Genomic DNA, 18,314 nt, shown 5'->3' on the forward strand with positions numbered 1-18,314 from the left:
AAATAAACAGGAGAACTTTAGACAGAGATGAATGCCGTGGTGCATGGGTCAGAGAGTGGTCAGAAAAGACCTGTCTACAGAGGTGACCTTTGACCTGAGACCTGAAGGGTGAGAAGATCTGTAAGAAGAGTGGTCCAAGCAGAAGTTATAGCTGGTGCCAAGGTCCTGAGGTGGAAACTAGTTTGATGTATCAAGGACTGGACCGGAGTAGAAGAGGGGAGAATGTGGGGAGGTGGGAAGCAGCCAGGTCACATGGGTCTTATGGGTCAGGGTTAGGATTTATTTGGGTTTCCTTCTAAGAAGGATGGGAAACTATTGGAGGGTTTTACCAAGAAGAGCTTTATGATCCAAACATTAAAAGCTCTATCGGGCTACTTCTTTGTGAATGAATGGATATAATGGGATTAGCAGATACCTGAAATTAGGGATTTCATTCAGGATCAATATTTGTAACAAAGTTGCACCCTCTGCCACTGCAATAGGTTGAGGGGGGCCTCCAAAAAAATATGTCCAAGTCCTAACCCCCAGAAGCTGGAATATGATCTTTTTCAGAAGAGGGGGTTTTGCAGATGTAATTAATTTAAGGATCTTACGATGAGATTGTTTTGGATTAGCTGGGATTGCTAGATCATCCTGGAGTAGGGTAGGTCCTAAATCCAATGATGGGTATCCTTGTAAGAGTGAGGCAAAGCGAGATTAGACAAACAGAAGAGGAGAAGATATAGAGAAGAAAACCATGTACAGATGAAACCAGAGAGACACCACAAGCCATGGAACATTTGAAGCTGCAAGAGGCTTCAGAAGGAACACCACCGACAGCACCTTGATTTCAGACTTTGGGCCTCCACAACTGTTTGAACATAAATTTCTGTTGTCTGAAGCCGCCACATTTGTGATCATTTGTTACAGCCGCTCTAGGAAATTAATACAGCCACTAAACAGCCCAAACTTGGACCCTGCTAATGTTAGCTTCTTGCAGCCCCCCCCCGCCCCCGCCGCCCCCCACACACAAAGAACCTGTACATAGTTTTAGATCCATCCACGTTGAGACAGTTCCAGTAACTGGCTGGCACTCCCTGCAGGCACTTGGGCCACCTAGACTCCAGAGTGATATTTGACTTATTTACTTAGCTCAGCTCGGGAGGACAGGAATGAACCAGCTCTGTTCTCTGTGCGTCCAAGGAGCTCTCAGTTCTTTGAGTTCCAGACAAACTAGCACTCAAATAAATAAGGGCAGGGAGAGTGCAGGAGCCTGGAGAGTCACCTAAACGGCCAAGATTTAAATCAGGCAGTTTCCAAATGTACGGGTTCCCAAACTTTTCACCAGAATGGGCATCTTCTATTAATTTTCCCCCATGGAATACTCAGTTTCTAAAGACATTGGCTATGAAATCAATTGCATTTATTCAATAACCACTTGTTTACCTCCGCCATTTGTTATTCTTCGTAAGTATATAATAACGTGGGCTGTTTGTTGATCCACTCACTATACTAAAAGCGGTATATATAGCAATGTATATACTGTGTGTTTAAAAATTTTTTTTTAACGTTTTATTTATTTTTGAGACAGGGAGAGACAGAGCATGAACAGGGGAGGGTCAGAGAGAGGGAGACACAGAATCTGAAACAGGCTCCAGGCTCTGAGCTGTCAGCACAGAGCCTGACACTGGGCTCGAACTCACGGACCGCAAGATCATGACCTGAGCCGAAGTCGGCCGCTTAACCAACTGAGCTACCCAGGCGCCCCTATACCGTGTGTTTTATATACAGTCATTCCGTCTTCACACCACCCCTATTATCTTCATTTTACAAAGGAAGTAACAGAAGCAGAGAGGTTAGATAATTTGCTCCAAATTGCACAGCGAGGATTTAGTAGAGCTGGAATTTGGACCTGGGCAGCCTGGCTCCAAAGCAAACGCTCCCCTGGAGAGTTGGTGAGAACCTTGGCTTCCGCGCCAATGTGCAACGCTGCTAAGGACAAGTGATTTTGCCTCAGTGCACCTCAATTTCCTCGTCTCTAAAATGGGAATAATAATAGTGCCTACATTGTGGGATTACTGTAGAGATTAAATGAGAATGTGTACTTGGAATGCCACACACAGTGCCTGCCACAAAGCAGTCGGGGAAGGAGCTAGAATTCAACCAGTGATATCAAGCAGCTTCTCTGGGCAGGCTGGAGATGGGAAGGACGAACAAAAGATGATTTGGTTCTTCAGGTTCTCTGACCCCATGGAGTTCACCATCTTCACATAATGTGCCAAGCTCAGAAATGGAGGACTTAAAGTAGAACCCACGGGAAGGCAACCTGAGAAGTCTTTCTCATATGTGCTTCAAGGATCACAGGTACAGTAGCTGGAGTTGCTGGTGAATAATACAGATTCCTGGTATCTGAATCCTTTTAAGGTGGTTCCAGAAATCTACATTATTCAACGCGTGAATGTACTATGGGATTCGTGCTCCACCGAGTCCAGTTCGAGCAGGAGTTCCTTGCTACTTTGAGAAATACTGACAATCATTCCAAGACCCCAATCCATTCATTTCTGTAGCGCCCAGGCTAGGAGACTTCAAATAGAAATCTTGCGTTTCAGACAAGGCCCGTACCCTCAGAAAAAGGGGCAGACATCTGGCCTAGAGATGGAAGGCATGCAGCCCTCGGCCCATACTCCAGCTTGCAGCACTAAGGCCAGGGCCTTGGCGCTGCAGGAAAGATGCATGACTACTTCAAGGGCATTCTGACTCAACCGGCCGCGTCGAGACTTGAACCCAAGTTCCACTGGGGCCTCGCAAACGCACGCCCGGTGGGCGGGACTCCCGGGGTCGCCTAGGCAACGGGCGCACGCCACGCCCAAGCCCCGAGCCCCAGGTCTGGAGGCGGGGGCGGGGGGGAAGGAGGGAGCGCACGCTGCTGGATATCTCGCGGGGCTGAGGCCACTTCCCCAGCCCCTCCCCCCGACTCCGCCCCGCGGAAGTGCTTGCCGAGATTTTCGAGTGCTGATTGGCTCTCTCACGCGAGGGGCGGAGCCTGCGGCAGAGCGGTGCGTACTTCCGGCTGCCGGGTTGACATGAAGAAGCAGCGGCGACCAGGACGGCAGTAGCGGCGGGAGTCGAGGCTTGCCGCGGGGCTCGGAGCTGAGAGCGCGGCGCGGCCTAGAGCGGCAGACCGTGCAGTGGGCCCAAGAGGAGGCGCAGCAGCCGCCCTGGCCCGTCATGGAGATGGAAAAGGAGTTCGAACAGATCGACAAGGCCGGGAGCTGGGCGGCCATTTACCAGGTGGGGTAGCGCCCCGGGGCGCGGCAGGCCCCTCGCTTAGGCCGCGTGAACCTTCCCCTCAGACCCCCGGGCCCCGTCCTCCCTCTGGGTCTCGCCCTCCGCCTCGGCCCTGCCGCTTGAGGATTCGGTCCGACGGCGACGGAGGCCGGCCGCCTCTCTCTTTGTCCCTCGGGTGGGCCTGCGTCTCTCCCGGGCCTCACAAACCCCTTTGATCCCCCCCACCCACCTCATATCCTCCTGCCCGGCTGACCTCTCAAGCCTGGAAGCCGCCGGTCTGGGTTCTCAGCGCGAATCCCTCGCACCCTGACCCCGCCCCCCTGCTTAGCCACTCTTTGTCCCCTGGGGTTGGTAGAACACCCCCACGACTTCCTTTTCCAGACCGGACCACCCCAGGCTCTCTTCCTTTGTCTCCCTGGGGGAAAGGGTTACTCCCCCCGCCCTCCTTCGCATTTCCTTTCTCCTAGTCTCGGTGTGTGTCAGGTCCCACGGATGACAGTCCCCTTCCCCCTTCCCGTTCATTCATTTAGTGGACATGCATTGACGTGCCTGTTCCATGCCGGGCATGACCCTGGAAGTAGTATTTGCAGAACAAGACAGACGAGACCCTATTTCTCGCGGAGCTTAGAGTCGAATAGGGCCGTAAGACACACGAGCAAATAATTTCGGGTTGCGGCCAGTGCTGTGAAGGAAACAACACCGCATACCGGGGTAGAGCCGCTGCGCGGAAGGTGGGTGGGCTACCTCGGAGGGGATCAGGGGCGATCTGTCCGAGGAGCAGACCAGCTTTGAGCCGAGTGAGAAGCAGCGGCAAACCCTGAGATGGTCTGGCTGAAGCGCTTTGCAGCCAGAAGGCCTGCAATACCCACTCCTCTTGGGCCAAAATAAAATACCTTTCCGGGCAGGGAAGGGCAGCGTTGTTGCCCTCTCTAAAACCGCTTCTTTCCCCAACGGACGTCTTCTCCTCTTTGGCATGGCTGAGTCTTCCCAGTCCTCCTTTCCTTGTGGGTTGGGCGGTCCATAAATGAAAGTTAGGAAGGTAGGATCTCACCTGCCTCTGCAGCACCCCATTGACAACACGAAAGGGCCTGCTTCCGCAAGCAGCTAAATCCTGTAAGGAAAATACGTGCTCCCGATTAAATGTCATTGCGGGGGTTGCGAGGATTCACCAAAACCACACTTGGCATTTTAAGTGAGCGATGGACAGAATAGAGAGATTTTGTTACTCGTGCAAAGGGAGAATGCACTTTATTCTGCTTTCAGCTTATAGGCTCAAAGGGCAAATTGTAAGATCCATCAGCTGGTAGCATTAAAATCTATTTTGAGCTCCACTTAAAAAGGAAAAAAGCTTTAAGCAGTGCTTTGGTATGCTTGACTAACAAAAGCCTTTTTTTGGCAGGCTGGGCTTCATGTGGATTTGCATCAAGCTTATTTGACAGGATTCTTCTTACTAGGACTGTAATGGATACTAACTTCTGATAGACTAATATTTATAACCACTGTAATCTATATAAGTATGAGGAATCAATATATAAAATTTGTATTCTGTCTGGTCTCTGAGTTAATTGAATGAATTCCACTAGTGACTTTGAGAATGTGTAGACAGATTTTCTGCATCAGATTTAATGCAGTGGAATCCCAAGTGGCTTTCAATGAAAAAATTGTTAGTTTGCAGTGTTGATTGTGACACAGCCCATCACGAGTGAAGGTGGCCTCCGGGAAGCGCTGGGGAAAATCTTTTGTAGTGGAACTGGGTTGGCAACGACAGATTTATGTTACAAAAAGTTCTTGGTTGATTTTTATTTCTTACTGTTTTAGGGCAGAGTGGGAAACCCATCACCCAAGCATTGTCAGTACTGTGTTATGCGTGCCACCAGCTTGAAGCATGTTGGTCTTCGGTTAATTTCCCTCCCTGTTTGTATGTTAGCCTACCACTTTTGAACACCAGGAGTTAGTCAAATGGCAGCGTGTGGAGATTCTCCCAGCATCTTCGTGGATTGCACATTCCTGGAGGTGGTTTCTTTTTAAAAAAAAAAATTTTTTTTTAATGTTCTTATTTATTTTGAGACAGACAGAGACAGAGCATGAGTGGGGGGAGGGGCAGACAGAGGGAGACACAGAATCCGAAGCAGGCTGCAGCCTCCGAGCTGTCAGCACAGAGCCCGACGCGGGGCTCGAACTCACGAACTGTGAGATCATGACCTGAGCCGAAGTCGGACGCTCAACCGAGTGAGCCACCCAGGCGCCCCAGAGGTGGTTTCTTTTTATTTTAGAGAATTGTCTGCTATAGGATTTCTCACTTATACCAGACAGATATTTTTCTTTTCTAAAATTGAAATCAGAATCTTCGCTCCTTTTCGAGTTTGGAGGCGGCTCTTTATTGGGCAACTGTAGCATTTTTAAAAACATAGAATACAAATGACCTTGAGTCTCAAGTGGCAAAGTTCCCAAAGTCTGTGTCAGTTTACCAAAAGCCATTATTTTCAAGCGTTCAGAAAAATGTATTTACTGTTGGTAGAAAATAGAAGTAAAAAAATTAATATTTTACAGCATGGCACAATGAGGGTAGCCTTACACGAAGTCATTTTGAGCTTGCTTGTTGGTCTATTGTGATGAGAAAAGTAATATGCAATTTTGGCTTAAAACTTTGTAAGTGAGGCAGTGCGGTTGTTTCTCACTATACTTTCCTAACTAAAACAAAAGATGCAAAAACTTGGAAGCAATTGGGAAAAGAACAAAGGGCGAAGTAGACTTTTGAATGTGGAGGAATGTGGCTGCTCAGAGAACAAATGCTCAGGCAAGGATTCTGTGCTGCTCAACCTGATAAACTGAGCAGAAATGAGTGTTTAATTGTCAATCCTGACAGCACAGGTACCAATAAGCATTTAGTATCTATAAAAAATGAGCTTTGATCGCTTATGTAGATGGCTTTAAAACGTGTTGTCTGTCATTTAAGTGATTGTCTGTTTTGAACAGTGGGCGTAAGACTTAGGGAGCCCGGAGTTTGAGGTGGGCTGGCCGGCCGGAAGAGCAGAGAGACTGCAGACGGGGAAAAGGGATTGGTATTGGGAGCTCGAATGAGAGGGGAGAGGGCTGCAATGAATGAAAACGGCTAAGAAGCTGTCCTCCGTGTGTAGTTTAAGGTTTGGGTCAGGTGTTTTGCCGTGTGTCTTTTCTCCCGTTCTTTGATTCTCTGACACCATTTCTGTTCACCATTTTCCGGCGTGAATGATTTGATTGTTTCAGATAAAGAAGATTGCAACAGTAGCTCGTGACTTGAAGTCAAGATTTATTCCATGTTAGAGGCAGGCTTTGTAAAATGGGCCACTCTTCCAGTTGACATTTGTTTTTATAGCTGCTTTCATTATGAAATGCGATCTAATGCCTGACTAGGTTAAAACCATGTTATAACAGTAGTTCACTAAAATTCCTACTGCTGTATGCAGCTTATGTTGTTACAATTCCAAAATGATGAATGTTAAAATTTGCCAATAATTTTTATGTAAATACCATTCTCTTCAGAGAAAAACTGTATTTTGTGTAGAGGAGAAAGATCTATACGCTATGACTCACTTAAAAAAAAAAAAGACAAACGGAAGTGACACGGAGAGATTGGGAAGTTCTAGTCATCTTGAGTGACCCATCAGATCTAAATGTTCTCGTGTAGCCCTGGTTTGAGTGAACTAAATTTAGGTGTCTGATCACCACTTTGGAAATGGTGTGAAAACCTTTGTCATTGTCTGGACTCAAATTAACGGGGAGCACAAGTAGAAAGAGTGGAGGAGAGGACGCTTTGTGATCATTATTTCTTTGGCATCCCTGGCATGTTTATAGGTATACTTTGGTACTTTGGGAAGTATGTAAACTGTATCAGGAGGCTCTGAAAAGGCAGCTGGGCCATCGCGGTAATACGGCCGTTTCATTTGCCGTGATCTCTCATGGGTGGGGAGAGGGAGGGCACTGCATTTGCATTTCAACATGAGCAGCTTCCCCAAACCTGTAAAAATGCCTAGGATTCAATAATGTAATTGAGTGTATACTGCATTTCATCATAAAGGTACATTTAAAAATGTCTTCGAAGAAATTTTCAGACTATCCAGTGTTGAAATAATTGTGCCTTTTCTCCCCCCTCTCATGCCCCCCTTCCCCCCACTCTTTGAATGGCCTATTTTCTGACCTTTAAATTGCAATTTAAATCCTTTTGGCGATTTATGTCCTATGCCGTGGTTTGAATTGCAGGTACTTTTTTGTCAGCCTGCCTGAGCCCATGCATATCTTTGCAGGAGCTGGCAGTCCTCCCCTCCCCGGTGTTCATGTTTATTTGTTCATTTTTGTTACTTTGTCAATTTGTTAGTTTGTAACCAACAATACTGACGAGTAGGCTGGGTGTTCTTCCTCCGGCTGCCCACGTTCTGGAAGATGGGAAGCCTCGCTGGGTCCTTCTTCCGGAAAATGGGAAGTCTAGCTGGGTTGTTGTTTCCAAGACAATGTAGTTTGGTACCAGTCATTTGATGTGCGTGTTTTGAATATCCATGAATGCTGGGGACAGTTCTCGATTCCCTCTACTGCATCGCGTGGATTGGTCACCGTGGCGTCCTTCCTACTATCCATCCCAGTGGTCTGAGTTCTCAAATTTTGCCTATAATAATTCCTGTCGTTTCTAGTTTCACACTGCAGAAATGAGGGAGACCAGTCATGAATTGGTACGGTGCCCTCATGGTCTCCTTGCACCTCCTCCCCGCCCCTGTCCCGACCGTGTATGTTCTTCACAGTTATCACTAGAGTAATTGTGTCTAAGACAGACCCCAGCCTGTCACTCTGCATAACTGCTTCTTGGGCTTTCTTGACCCCTGTAAGGTCTAGACTGCGTAGCATGGCAGCCGGGTTCCGGCCATCCTCTCCCTGGCCCCTCTATTGTATCCACACCAGGAGTGCAGCATCCTTCAGACTCCTCTTCCGCTCGTGCGTCTTGACTTCTCCCTTTGTCCAGGCTGCCTTTCCCACAGTCCGGCTTGCACTCCCCGGCTCAAACGTGTGCCTCCTTGCTTTGGATTTTGCTCTCTCACCTGTGTGTGTGTGTGTGTGTGTGTGTGTGTGTGTGTGTGTGTGTGTGTGTGTTTCCAGACAGCTTCATACGTGCCTCATCTAAAGCCACTGTTCCTTTCTATCCGGGCCTGTGTCCTCTGGAGTCCACGCTGTTGAGGTCAGCTTTTCCCCTCTCTCACTCATCTTGGCATCGTCTGTACCTGGCACCAAGTGCCTAAGAAATGTGGGGATTAAATTGGTTGGCAGCACTTTGCCAGGCCCTGGCAAAATATAAAGCTGAACAACACATGTTTCCCAGCTCCCATTCTAGGTGGGGAAGGAATGATAGAAACAATTAGATTATCCGCACTAGTACTAGGAGCAGAGGTCAGTCTTGGAGAAAATCACCAGTTTTAAGGTACGGCCTCCTGAGGCAATTTAGTACTGCCTGTGGTGGTGGCTTGGAAGAAGGGCTTCAATTCTTACCTAGGAGGAGCGGACACCGCCAGCTTCTTTCGCAGGAACTTTACATTTAATAACGAATTTGCGCTTGCCCTCAGGCAAACTTAATGGGAAAATTGGAGGTGCTAATATCTAACATTTATTGAATTACTCTGTCCTCCTCCCTGTTGACTTGTTCTCATGTGCCTTCTAGAAGGGCTGTGCATGTAGTTGGTTTGTAAAGTATTTTTGATTATGGCATATAAAATATGGTTCTCCATAAAGTAACATCCCTTATGAAGTCTTTGATTTTTTTTTTTTTTCAAAGTGTAAATGGTAAAGGCAAACATTCTTGGTCTTTGATCAGACCACCCTTCTGCCCGGGAGAGTAGCTTAATCTTTTGCTTTCTGTTTGGTCCCAGCTCTGTCACTAAGTATGCTAAATGGGCTCCTTCCTTTCTTCTTTAGTCCGTTCCTTTGTCAAAAATGATCCTGGCCTAACTGATCTGAGTTCATGTCAAGTAATAAAAGTCTTCAGTGTACTCACAAAGAGAATTTAGTGTTCCCGAAGTAATCCTTGTAAACGCTGCAGTGGTTACTCGGTTTTGTAAGGTGTGTGGGTGTTGGTGAGCACAGTTAGGCCCAAAAATTTATAGGAGTTTTGTTAGCATAGCTGGAGATTCAGAAGAATTTAGTCTTTGTTTTTTTCCCAAGAGGTATTAAGCACCTTTAATAAGAAAGGTTCATTTGACCTGACACAAGAGATATGCTTGCAGTTTTTCTCTAAGTAGCAATTGGGTGGTTTTTCCTGTAAGAGATAGAGGAACTGATTCTTGAGAATTTACGAAAGATTCAACCCCAGCTAGGTACGCGAAGAGTAGCTGCCCTTTATGATGTAATTTTAGAAAGAAACCTACATGTGGTCTAAACTTCATTTGAATAGTATGATAGTTTACACAGCTGCCATGTTGGAGAAGAAAGTACCTAAGTCTCCAGCGTTTTAGAAATAATTCTTTGTAGAAGTGGGCTTCATGGTTTCCTAGCTGCTGCCCTTTTAACTAGGCAGCTTGACATAATCACGAGTGTCTTACTGACAGTTTGTAAATTGTGAATGTCTGAAAACTGGACCTTTCCAGTTTCACATGGTAGATTTTTTTTTTTCTTCGAAATAAACAGCCAAGGAAAAGTCCAGTTCCCCAAATCCATTGATTGAGGCGGACGAGTCACACTGTAGACAAAATAGTAACTGTTGATAAATGATTTCTGGTATTAAAAAAAAAAACTGTGACATGATTCAGTTTGTAGTTCTTGAAGGCTTATGATTCTACCCAAGGCAGTAGGTTTCGCAGACAGTCCTTGGTAATTAGGTAGAATTGGTGCTTCCACAGGCTGCCATGTGCACTGACAAAGTACACATGGCTTGTTAGCAAAGTGACACTTAAGGGCTGTATTTTCTCCGGAAACGTACATGTATTCCTTACTACTCTTAATCTGGTACTGTGCCAGGAAATTCAGGATCCTAATTGAGGGTTAACCACTTGCTGAAGTAAACCTTCGGGCCCGCGTTGGCTTGTGTCCTGGGCTCCTTCTCTTACTTGCAGAAGCTTCTTCCCAAAGACTGGGTGAGACATGTTTTCTTTTACAGATGAAGAAGGAAAAGCCTCGACTGTGTTTGTGGCTTTTGTGGGCAAGCGACACCACTTGCAAAGATGAGATGAGCATAGCAAAACTAGGTTTCCAAAATTGTGTTTTTGAAACGTATTAGTTAGTGATTGGAGAAGGAAAAAGTCTTCCTGATCGCTGTTATTCTCATGAAATGGCCCCCCACCCCCGGCTTTTCTTACCTAATGGATCTCTTACCGGTGTATCTCTTCCTTTTGAGGAATCTCATTTTAAAATTGCCACAGTAAGTTTCACTAAACAGCTTAGCTAGTTTTTATTCTGATGAGGACTGATTACTCAGAAAATGATACACTGTCGTAGATGGCTTACAGGAAAGCAAACATCGAGTCATTATTCCAAAAAGTTGGAGTTCTCTTAAGCACAGGAGGTTACTTAAAAATGTCCGTGGGTGAAATCATTTCTGAATATAACTTCACTCAAGAGAGCAAATAGGCAAGCTGCATTTAACATAATGTGGTAAATCAGCTTTAAATTCCCTTGATGGTTAAACATTTGTCACAGTTATATTTATCTTCTAGATTTTGTACTGCTTCAGTGTTCAAAGAGGGCTTCGTTTGCTTCCGCAAGGGTGAAGGAAAGAAATGCCTTCACTCGGTCGTAAATACCCATAAATATCGTAGATATTTGTGTGGCTTGGAGAGAAGGTGCCTCTAAGGAGACACTTTGTGGTCTTCTTGAGGGGAGGAGATTTTGTTTGGTGCTTCTTGGTTGTCGATTCCCGTTGGTTTTCCTCTGATTTGAACTGCCTTTTAACGGCGTCTTAAAGTTAGGAGCCTTGCCATTATTCTTCTCCACGACATGTCCTCGGAGGTGGGGTGAGGGGGTGAAGCACAGGGGTGCGAGGTCAGGTTTCCAGGCCCCGAGCCACATTTCTGGAGCAATCTCTTCCTAGTACGCCAGGTGATGTAGCCACACTGAGGGATAAGCTGGTCATGTGTGTTACGCCTTCCTTGAGAACCCACGTCCCTGTGATGCTGGGTTTTAATGAGCCCTTTGTGTACCCGTCATGGTACTGTTTCCAAGTGTATTAAATACTCCTTCACATCCTACTGACAGTTTTTCTCAATATACCCTGGGAATATCAGCATCACCAGTGGTATTTTATTTCATCTGTCCCTGCTGCGGGTCTGCCCGGGGTCTTTCCCTTGTCATCCTGCCTGCTAATGAGAATGCTGCTGGGGCTTTGGGTGACAGTGTATTCAGTGTGCCTCAGACAGAGGCGGTTGGCAGGTCCTGTACTCACCTTTATTTGACCACTTGTTTCCATCCTTTGTGAGCTTGTATTTTCCCCAGAAAACTTACCAGAGCATAGTCATCGTGCAGAGAGGATGACCGTAAAAGAAGCTGAAGTGTAACCGAGTCCTTTTTTTTTTTTTTTTTTGCGAATGTGTATTTGTCAACTACGCTTCCTTTTGCAACTTGTTCCACTACTTGATGACAAGAAACTTTTGTGTTTCCCAACCGACTTTGTTTGTTGGAAGCTGTTGTTTTTGAAAGTAGGAAATAAGTGGTTTTGGGAGATGGAGGCAAGCTTTGGTTTGAAGTAGGAGCTGGTGTGTCCCTAGTTCTCGGTGTGAAAGGCAGCTGGAGATGGGTGTGGTCCGTCATCTAAAATTTCCTATCTTCAGTTTGAGGAGGTGGTTACCATTCTAACCACTTAAGAACAGCTCGGTACTTGCTGGTTTATTTACAGGGCAAAACTTAGCTCGAATGGTTTCCCTCGTACTTGCCTTCAAATTAATAAAATGTCATTTTTTAGTCATGTTTACAAGTCAGGGCTGTTTTAGAAGGAGGAAAGGATACAGCTGGAGTTAAAGGGGTAAATTAGCATCACACCCCTAGTTTTGTAAATGCTTCTAGTGTTTGATTTTTGTAGGTTGATCATAAGGAAGTGATAAGTATGTTAGGTTATTTGTGGTTTGAGCTAATTTTAGTCTCTGTTCACAGCTTGCTTTATATCCTTTGACATTAAAACATGCTTTCTAGAAAGACACATTTTGAATGTAGGACACAGTCTATATTCTCCACTGGCCTGCATTTCACAAAACATTTTCTCAGGACTTTGGAAGTTGGACAGTTTGAAGCCTAGTAACATTATTTAAAATCATTGATTCCTTTGCTTAGGGACATACATCTCTGCTTCTCCAGTGAGTGAATTAGATTCTTTCGTAGAGGCTTGGGGCTCTTGCTTCAAGCCGGTGGCCAGAAGGGCACAGTTAATGTGCCACAGAGGATTTTCAGAAGACCACGACGGACTGTGAGATGTGCTAGGCAAGCACGGCTCCGAGTGGCTGTTTGTCGGAAGCCTTCCCCACCCTGCCCCCGCGGTCGATAGGATGTTTTGCTCCTAAGGGCTGGGCCTTAGATCTGCCTCCCGTGCTGGTCGGTTTCACACAGAACAGTTGTGTTTCCCAGCTCTGGTCCCAAGCTGCCCTGCTGCCCACCCTTAACCAACCGCCCTGAACATACATCTCCCCCGGGATTTGTGAGGTAATGGAAAAAGACGCCTGGGTCTGGGTTCTCGGTAGGCCTTTGACTGTTGTGGGGCCTTGACAGAGGTACACTCAGAATCTGTAAAATGTGGTGATTAGACCGGATGGCCCTACAGCATGACCGGGAGCTGGCATTCTACAACCGCACAGTCACATGAGGAGCCAGGAGAATGGGGCAACTTTTCCGGAAAACTTGGGGCTTCATGTCCTACTCTTGCCGGGTTTGGCAGCTTTATATGTTATGTGCTCCCCTTTACCTAATGGTGAGATGGATCTTTAAATTTTCATATTTGCTCAAATTAAAACTTTAAAATCCACTATTACGTCTTTAAAAGTAATGGAAACGCCCTGTGAGAGCGTAAATCAGATTATTTTATAAAATTGCTGCTTACCACGTTGATGAATGTCGTTTCTTTAGAAACTGCTTCCTTAGAAATTCTTTTTGTGTCTAAAAAGGATTATCGGGTTTTGTAATTGGACTTAACATCGCCCATCCAAGGGAGAATCGCACAGTCTGATCCATGTTCTCTCCTCATTCACAATAAAACCCTGTGAATAGCCAACGTTTACTGGGTTCTGTTATGTGCCCCAGGCAGCGTGCAAAGTGCTTTACGTGCAGTCCCGTATGTGGCACGCCACCAGTTGGTCTTTAATAGCAGGAAACGTTTGCGGAGGACAATGAGGTGTCGGAGCCTTGATGTTCTTCTCTGCCGGATCTCCCGTGTCCCGTATCCAGCTTGGCAGCAGCTTTGTGGCCATGTTCATGCTGGCGCACGGCTGCCACGAGAGACGAGGAATTGTGCGAAGCTTCCTGATCTGTTAGGACATAGAAGAGATAGTCTGTAGATTTAGACCGTTACTCCGTTTTCTGTCCTCTTGCCTACCTGTCACAAACTAGCTACCCACAGCCCTGTTTTGCTTGGTCCACACAGTGGTTTTTTCCTTAAAAAAGTTAAAATTTTTGTCATTATTTCTAAATCAGGAGAAGTCACATACAAATCTGAATTTCTGGTCTTCTCCTGAAAAATCTGAAGACTACACTGTCTGAGCCTACCTTGGCCGTGGCCTGCTGGGCTGAGGGGTACCACTCCCACCGGCCAGACGTGTATGTCCTTCAGATGACCGCAGCTCCACGGCAGGTCACGCTGTCCTCCCTTATATGAACCACCCAGTCCTTGGAGGTGCTTGGGTTTGCGGCCTCTGGTCCAAGTTGGGTTTGCTTTTTTTTTCTCTTGGCATTTGATATTAGTATTAGAATTAAGATGATTTAAAAAGTTTAGCCTTGCCGAGTAGCTGGTACATTATCATTAGGTGCAGATCAAAGCACAGGAAGGCTAGCCAGAGATAAAGTTTGATGACTCGTGGGAAAATGCCCAGGAGAGTGCCCTTGACATTAAAATCTTTTAAGGATCAAATCTTAAAGCAGGTGCTTCATCCTGCCCTTCCTCTTTCCCTTTTCATCTTTAGCCCCCTTCTGCTATTTTGAGGAAGTTGGGAGCTGCCACTTTTTTCCACCTCGGGTGACTGAATGTAAGTGTATTTTCGTCCCATGTTCAGCTCTTTCCACGAACTATTTTTGATGAGCAACTTGGAAATTGGGTGGTTCCTATGGGACTTGATAAAAAGAATGAGTTGCCCAAATATGCTTGCATTGAGAAATCGAAGAAGTGTTTTTAATGACTCGTTTTGTGACTTGGATAGGGATGATACCGTTTATCATGTGTCTGAACTCATGATTAGATGGCTTCTCTACCAAGGGATGAAATAAATGGCAGCCATCATAAAAGTAAAAGAAATATACCGGTTACAAAGAAGGTGTGTTGCTAAGGGCTCTAGCCCTGTTCAGCAGCAGAAGGACAGGTTGTATTGTACGTCATGCTTTCTCTGTGACCCATCTTGAGCATCTTTTTTACTCCGTAGAGGTATGTTGTAGAGGCCGAATTAGACCAAGCAGTGGATTGTTTACCATTTGGTAAAAGGCGAAAGATTTATGCGATCTGAAGAGAAACCAGAGTATACCATTTGGATTCTTTACCATTCGGAAACAGTCAAGGCCTTCGTTCCGAGTTTTGTACCTTTCCCCCCAAAGCTGAATCCCAAAAGGAGATCCCAAGACCAGGTCAGTGTTTCAGCACTCCTAAATCATGTGACGTGATGGCATTAGCCATTTTATACTTTTCTGTATTAGTGAAATGAAAATCAGTAACCCGAAGGCCAATTTCTCCATAAAGCTTTTCATCCACCCCCATTTCCTCTTCTGTTCTTAGATTGTAAGCTCCTTGCAGGCAGAGTCCATTCATTCAGTCATTAAACAAATACATGAACAGCTACTAGGTGCCAGGGCCTGCACTAGACAGTGAGGGTAAGCACTGACCAAGATACAGTTGGTTCTTGCCCTTAAGCTTAATAGTCCAGCCAGCAAAGGGGCTGAATGGGGACAATCCCAGTTCGGAGCGATGAGAGCTCTCGCTGACCCAGGCCCAGGCCACGCTCAGGAAGAGGTAGCCAATCCAGACTGAGAGCAGGAAAACACAGATGGAGGAGCTGTCAGGCAAGGATAAAAGATAAAAGTAATGTCTAAGTGGCGATCCCAAGAGCAGGCAGGAGTGAGCCCCGTATGTCCTCCCGACCCCTAATCCGGGCATACTCCTTCTTGCCCTTCCTTCCCGTTCAGTATTACATTACCTACATTTGAAAGCATGGGAACATGTTTAACTTTCTTCCTCTTCGGTTTTAACCCTCCTCCTTCCATCTCCAACACACAATTCGTGTGCGTTTGTGTGCCACCCCCCCCCCCATATATTTCCTCTCTCCCTTCTGTTCTGTTTCCTGTGCCATTACTTCTTACCTTGACTGTGCTAATCGCCTCCGAACCCTTCTAATAGGGTGGAATAGTGGAGGTTACATCATGCCATTGACCACAGGCCACCATGTAGTGACGTCCTCTTCCTTGGGGTGGGGGTGGGGTGGGGGTGGGGTGGGGTGGGGTTTGCCTGCCATCAGCTTACAGCCCGAGAGCACTGGCCTCTGTGCTGCGCTTAGTGGGCAGGTAAATGCAGTGCGTTCACTGCAGTGATGGGTAACTTTGGTGTAAAGAGTGTATGCAGAGCCTCGTCAGTCTGTATAAAGAGCAGAATTATTATATATTTTAACAGGCATAATAAAGCTTCCTCAGAAGCATTAAGTCTGGGCCTGACTCACTAAGAATAAACGGAAAATACGTGGTTAGACCCCTGATTTGCAGCTGATACTATGAGAATAAAGGTCTCAGTTCTTCACTGTGAATTTTAAAGGACATTTTTAATGATGTTGGCTCACTCATCCCATTATGTGGTCTATTATTGATTAGCAGTTTTTGGTACACAGATGGCTTTGGGTGATTTCTTTCAAGTCAAGTACCTTATAAAATAACATAAACTTGCTGATAATTATCCTCCTTTTAAATGGCTAAGTGGTAGGCTTTAAGTTTTAGGCATTTAAACATTTTGGACGTGATTACAAATTGTGAGACTACGATTGCTTAAATTTAACCATGAAAACGATCATGTTGAGAAATTCTGGGGATTTACTGGTTGCTGCCTGTTTGTCATTCACACGCTTACTGCACCCTTCTCGCTCTATAGAAGCAGTCAGAATTAGTATCTGCAAACCATCATGGTTGTGAAACCTTTTCCCTCTTTTCCTTCTTGTAATTCTAGCTGTGAAGATTACGTGCAGAAGTAGTCCTGGATTTGATAAAAAATAATTACTGATAAAGAAGAAGAGCATTTCCTTTATCGATAGATGGCAGAGTAGAATAAAAAGACATTTTGGCTATTTTTTCTTTAACCGTGAGCAGGATGAGTGTGTGTGTGTGTGTGTGTGTGTGTGTGTGTGTGTGTGTTCGTTCTTGTTTTATTTTGGAATCATGTAGATGTATGTAGAATGTACAGAGCAGAAGTAGATGTATGGAATGTGAAGAGAATAGTTCACAAGCCTCTCAACAGAATCACTAAGATCTAGCCATTATGTGACCAAAATATTGAAAGGCAGGGGGAGGGAAGCAACCATTTTTAAGAAAGATGTGAATGAGAAAGAATTATAAAAAGGCATTCTTTATATAGAAGTCTGGACACTGGATGTGACCCCTGGTTCATTGATTTTGCTTTGTCTTCAGATTTGCCGAGGAACTTTCGTGAAAACACTTGGGTTGGAGGGGAAGTTTTGGGGGCAGGAGGGTTGTGTGTGTGTATTTTTTGGGGGGGGGGGATTTTTTTTTCACATTTATTTACTTTTGAGAGACAGAGACAGAGCGTAAGTTGGGGAGGGGCAGAGAGAGAGGGAGACACAGAATCCGAAGCAGGCTCCATCCAGGCTCTGAGCTGTCGGCATAGAGCCCGTCGCGGGGCTCGAACTCCCGAACCGTGAGATCATGACCTGAGCCGAAGTCAGAGGCTTAACCGACTGAGCCCCCCAGGCGCCCCATGTGTGTGTCTTAATCGTAGGAGTCCTTCAAGCTTTTTTCCTCCTAGTCAATAAATGGCCATATTGGGGAATTGTTTAATTACTTGCCTTTATTATGCTAGTTGTATTTTAAATGGGTCCCTCTGCATCCCTCCCTCCTCCCCTTAATTTACCTGGGTCACAACATGTCTTCCGTTCCAAGGCTGCTGTCTCCCCTGGGCCATGTCAGTGTTCATTTGGGCAGTCCCCCCCACATCCCTACCTCATCCGTGGGGACTGCATGTCCCTCTCCTGTCACTGCCTTCCTCTTGTAGGCAGGTCCTGGGCCTCGGGATCTGCTCTCCCTTAGATGTATCATCCAACCCAGACCCTCCTCTGGGGGTCACAGCCTCCACTCTGACCCTCCATTCTGCAGTCACAGCCTCCTGTGCTCCACACCCTCTGCCTCTGGGTTTTCTCCTTCATCTGGTTTCCAGGTGCTCCTCCCCAGCCCCAAGCCCTCTCTTCCCTTCTTACATAGTTGTCATTATTGGAGTTGTCCCTGCAATTTGGCCTGTCTGCTCTCCATTGGCATCCGTGACCAGCTGTAGCCCTGGACCAGCTTTTGTCTCCCTGTGCCCGGGCTCCTAAGTGCTAACTGAAGAAAATCTGTGTGGGGAAACGGACCTGGTCTCAGAGGTTGAGCCACTAGGAATCCCGTCGTCAGCCTCAGGCCTGTCTCTCTCAGCTCCGGGCCATCAGGTCTGAGACTTACCGCCATCCTGTCTACTTCATTTGTCTCACGAGGTCAAGGAGCCTTTGTTCCTATCTGAGGCCACCTCATGTCTGTGCTCTGCACACCTTCTGACACCTTCCCCTCTCACCTGGTCAAGGCATCTTGCCCTAACGGTCTAGTGTCACACTTTAGCCCTCCCTCTCTATTGTTACTTCTAAGCATTCTGAGGCTTTCTTCAGCTGGGACTG

The 18,314-nt window shown here is 46.2% G+C and overlaps 1 protein-coding gene across 3 annotated transcripts in view; it reads left to right on the forward strand.

The window, feature by feature from the left end:
• Window positions 1-3,043: 3,043 nt before the first annotated feature.
• Window positions 3,044-18,314, forward strand: part of PTPN1 (protein tyrosine phosphatase non-receptor type 1) — a 69,278-nt gene continuing 54,007 nt past the window's right edge. Inside the window, exon 1 of one of the 3 annotated variants that reach the window (XR_009249087.1) lies at window positions 3,044-3,270. Coding sequence is in view for 1 of the 3 variants with exons in the window: in XM_058685954.1 (XP_058541937.1) it covers window positions 3,208-3,270 (63 nt within the window). In the remaining 2 variants the exon portion in view is untranslated. The remainder of the gene's footprint in view (window positions 3,271-18,314) is intronic. The other 2 variants (XM_058685954.1, XM_058685955.1) reach the window with 2 other exon arrangements.

The sequence above is a fragment of the Neofelis nebulosa genome, chromosome 9 (assembly GCF_028018385.1).
Source record: "Neofelis nebulosa isolate mNeoNeb1 chromosome 9, mNeoNeb1.pri, whole genome shotgun sequence".
In the NCBI taxonomy this organism is placed as follows: Eukaryota; Metazoa; Chordata; class Mammalia; order Carnivora; family Felidae; genus Neofelis; species Neofelis nebulosa.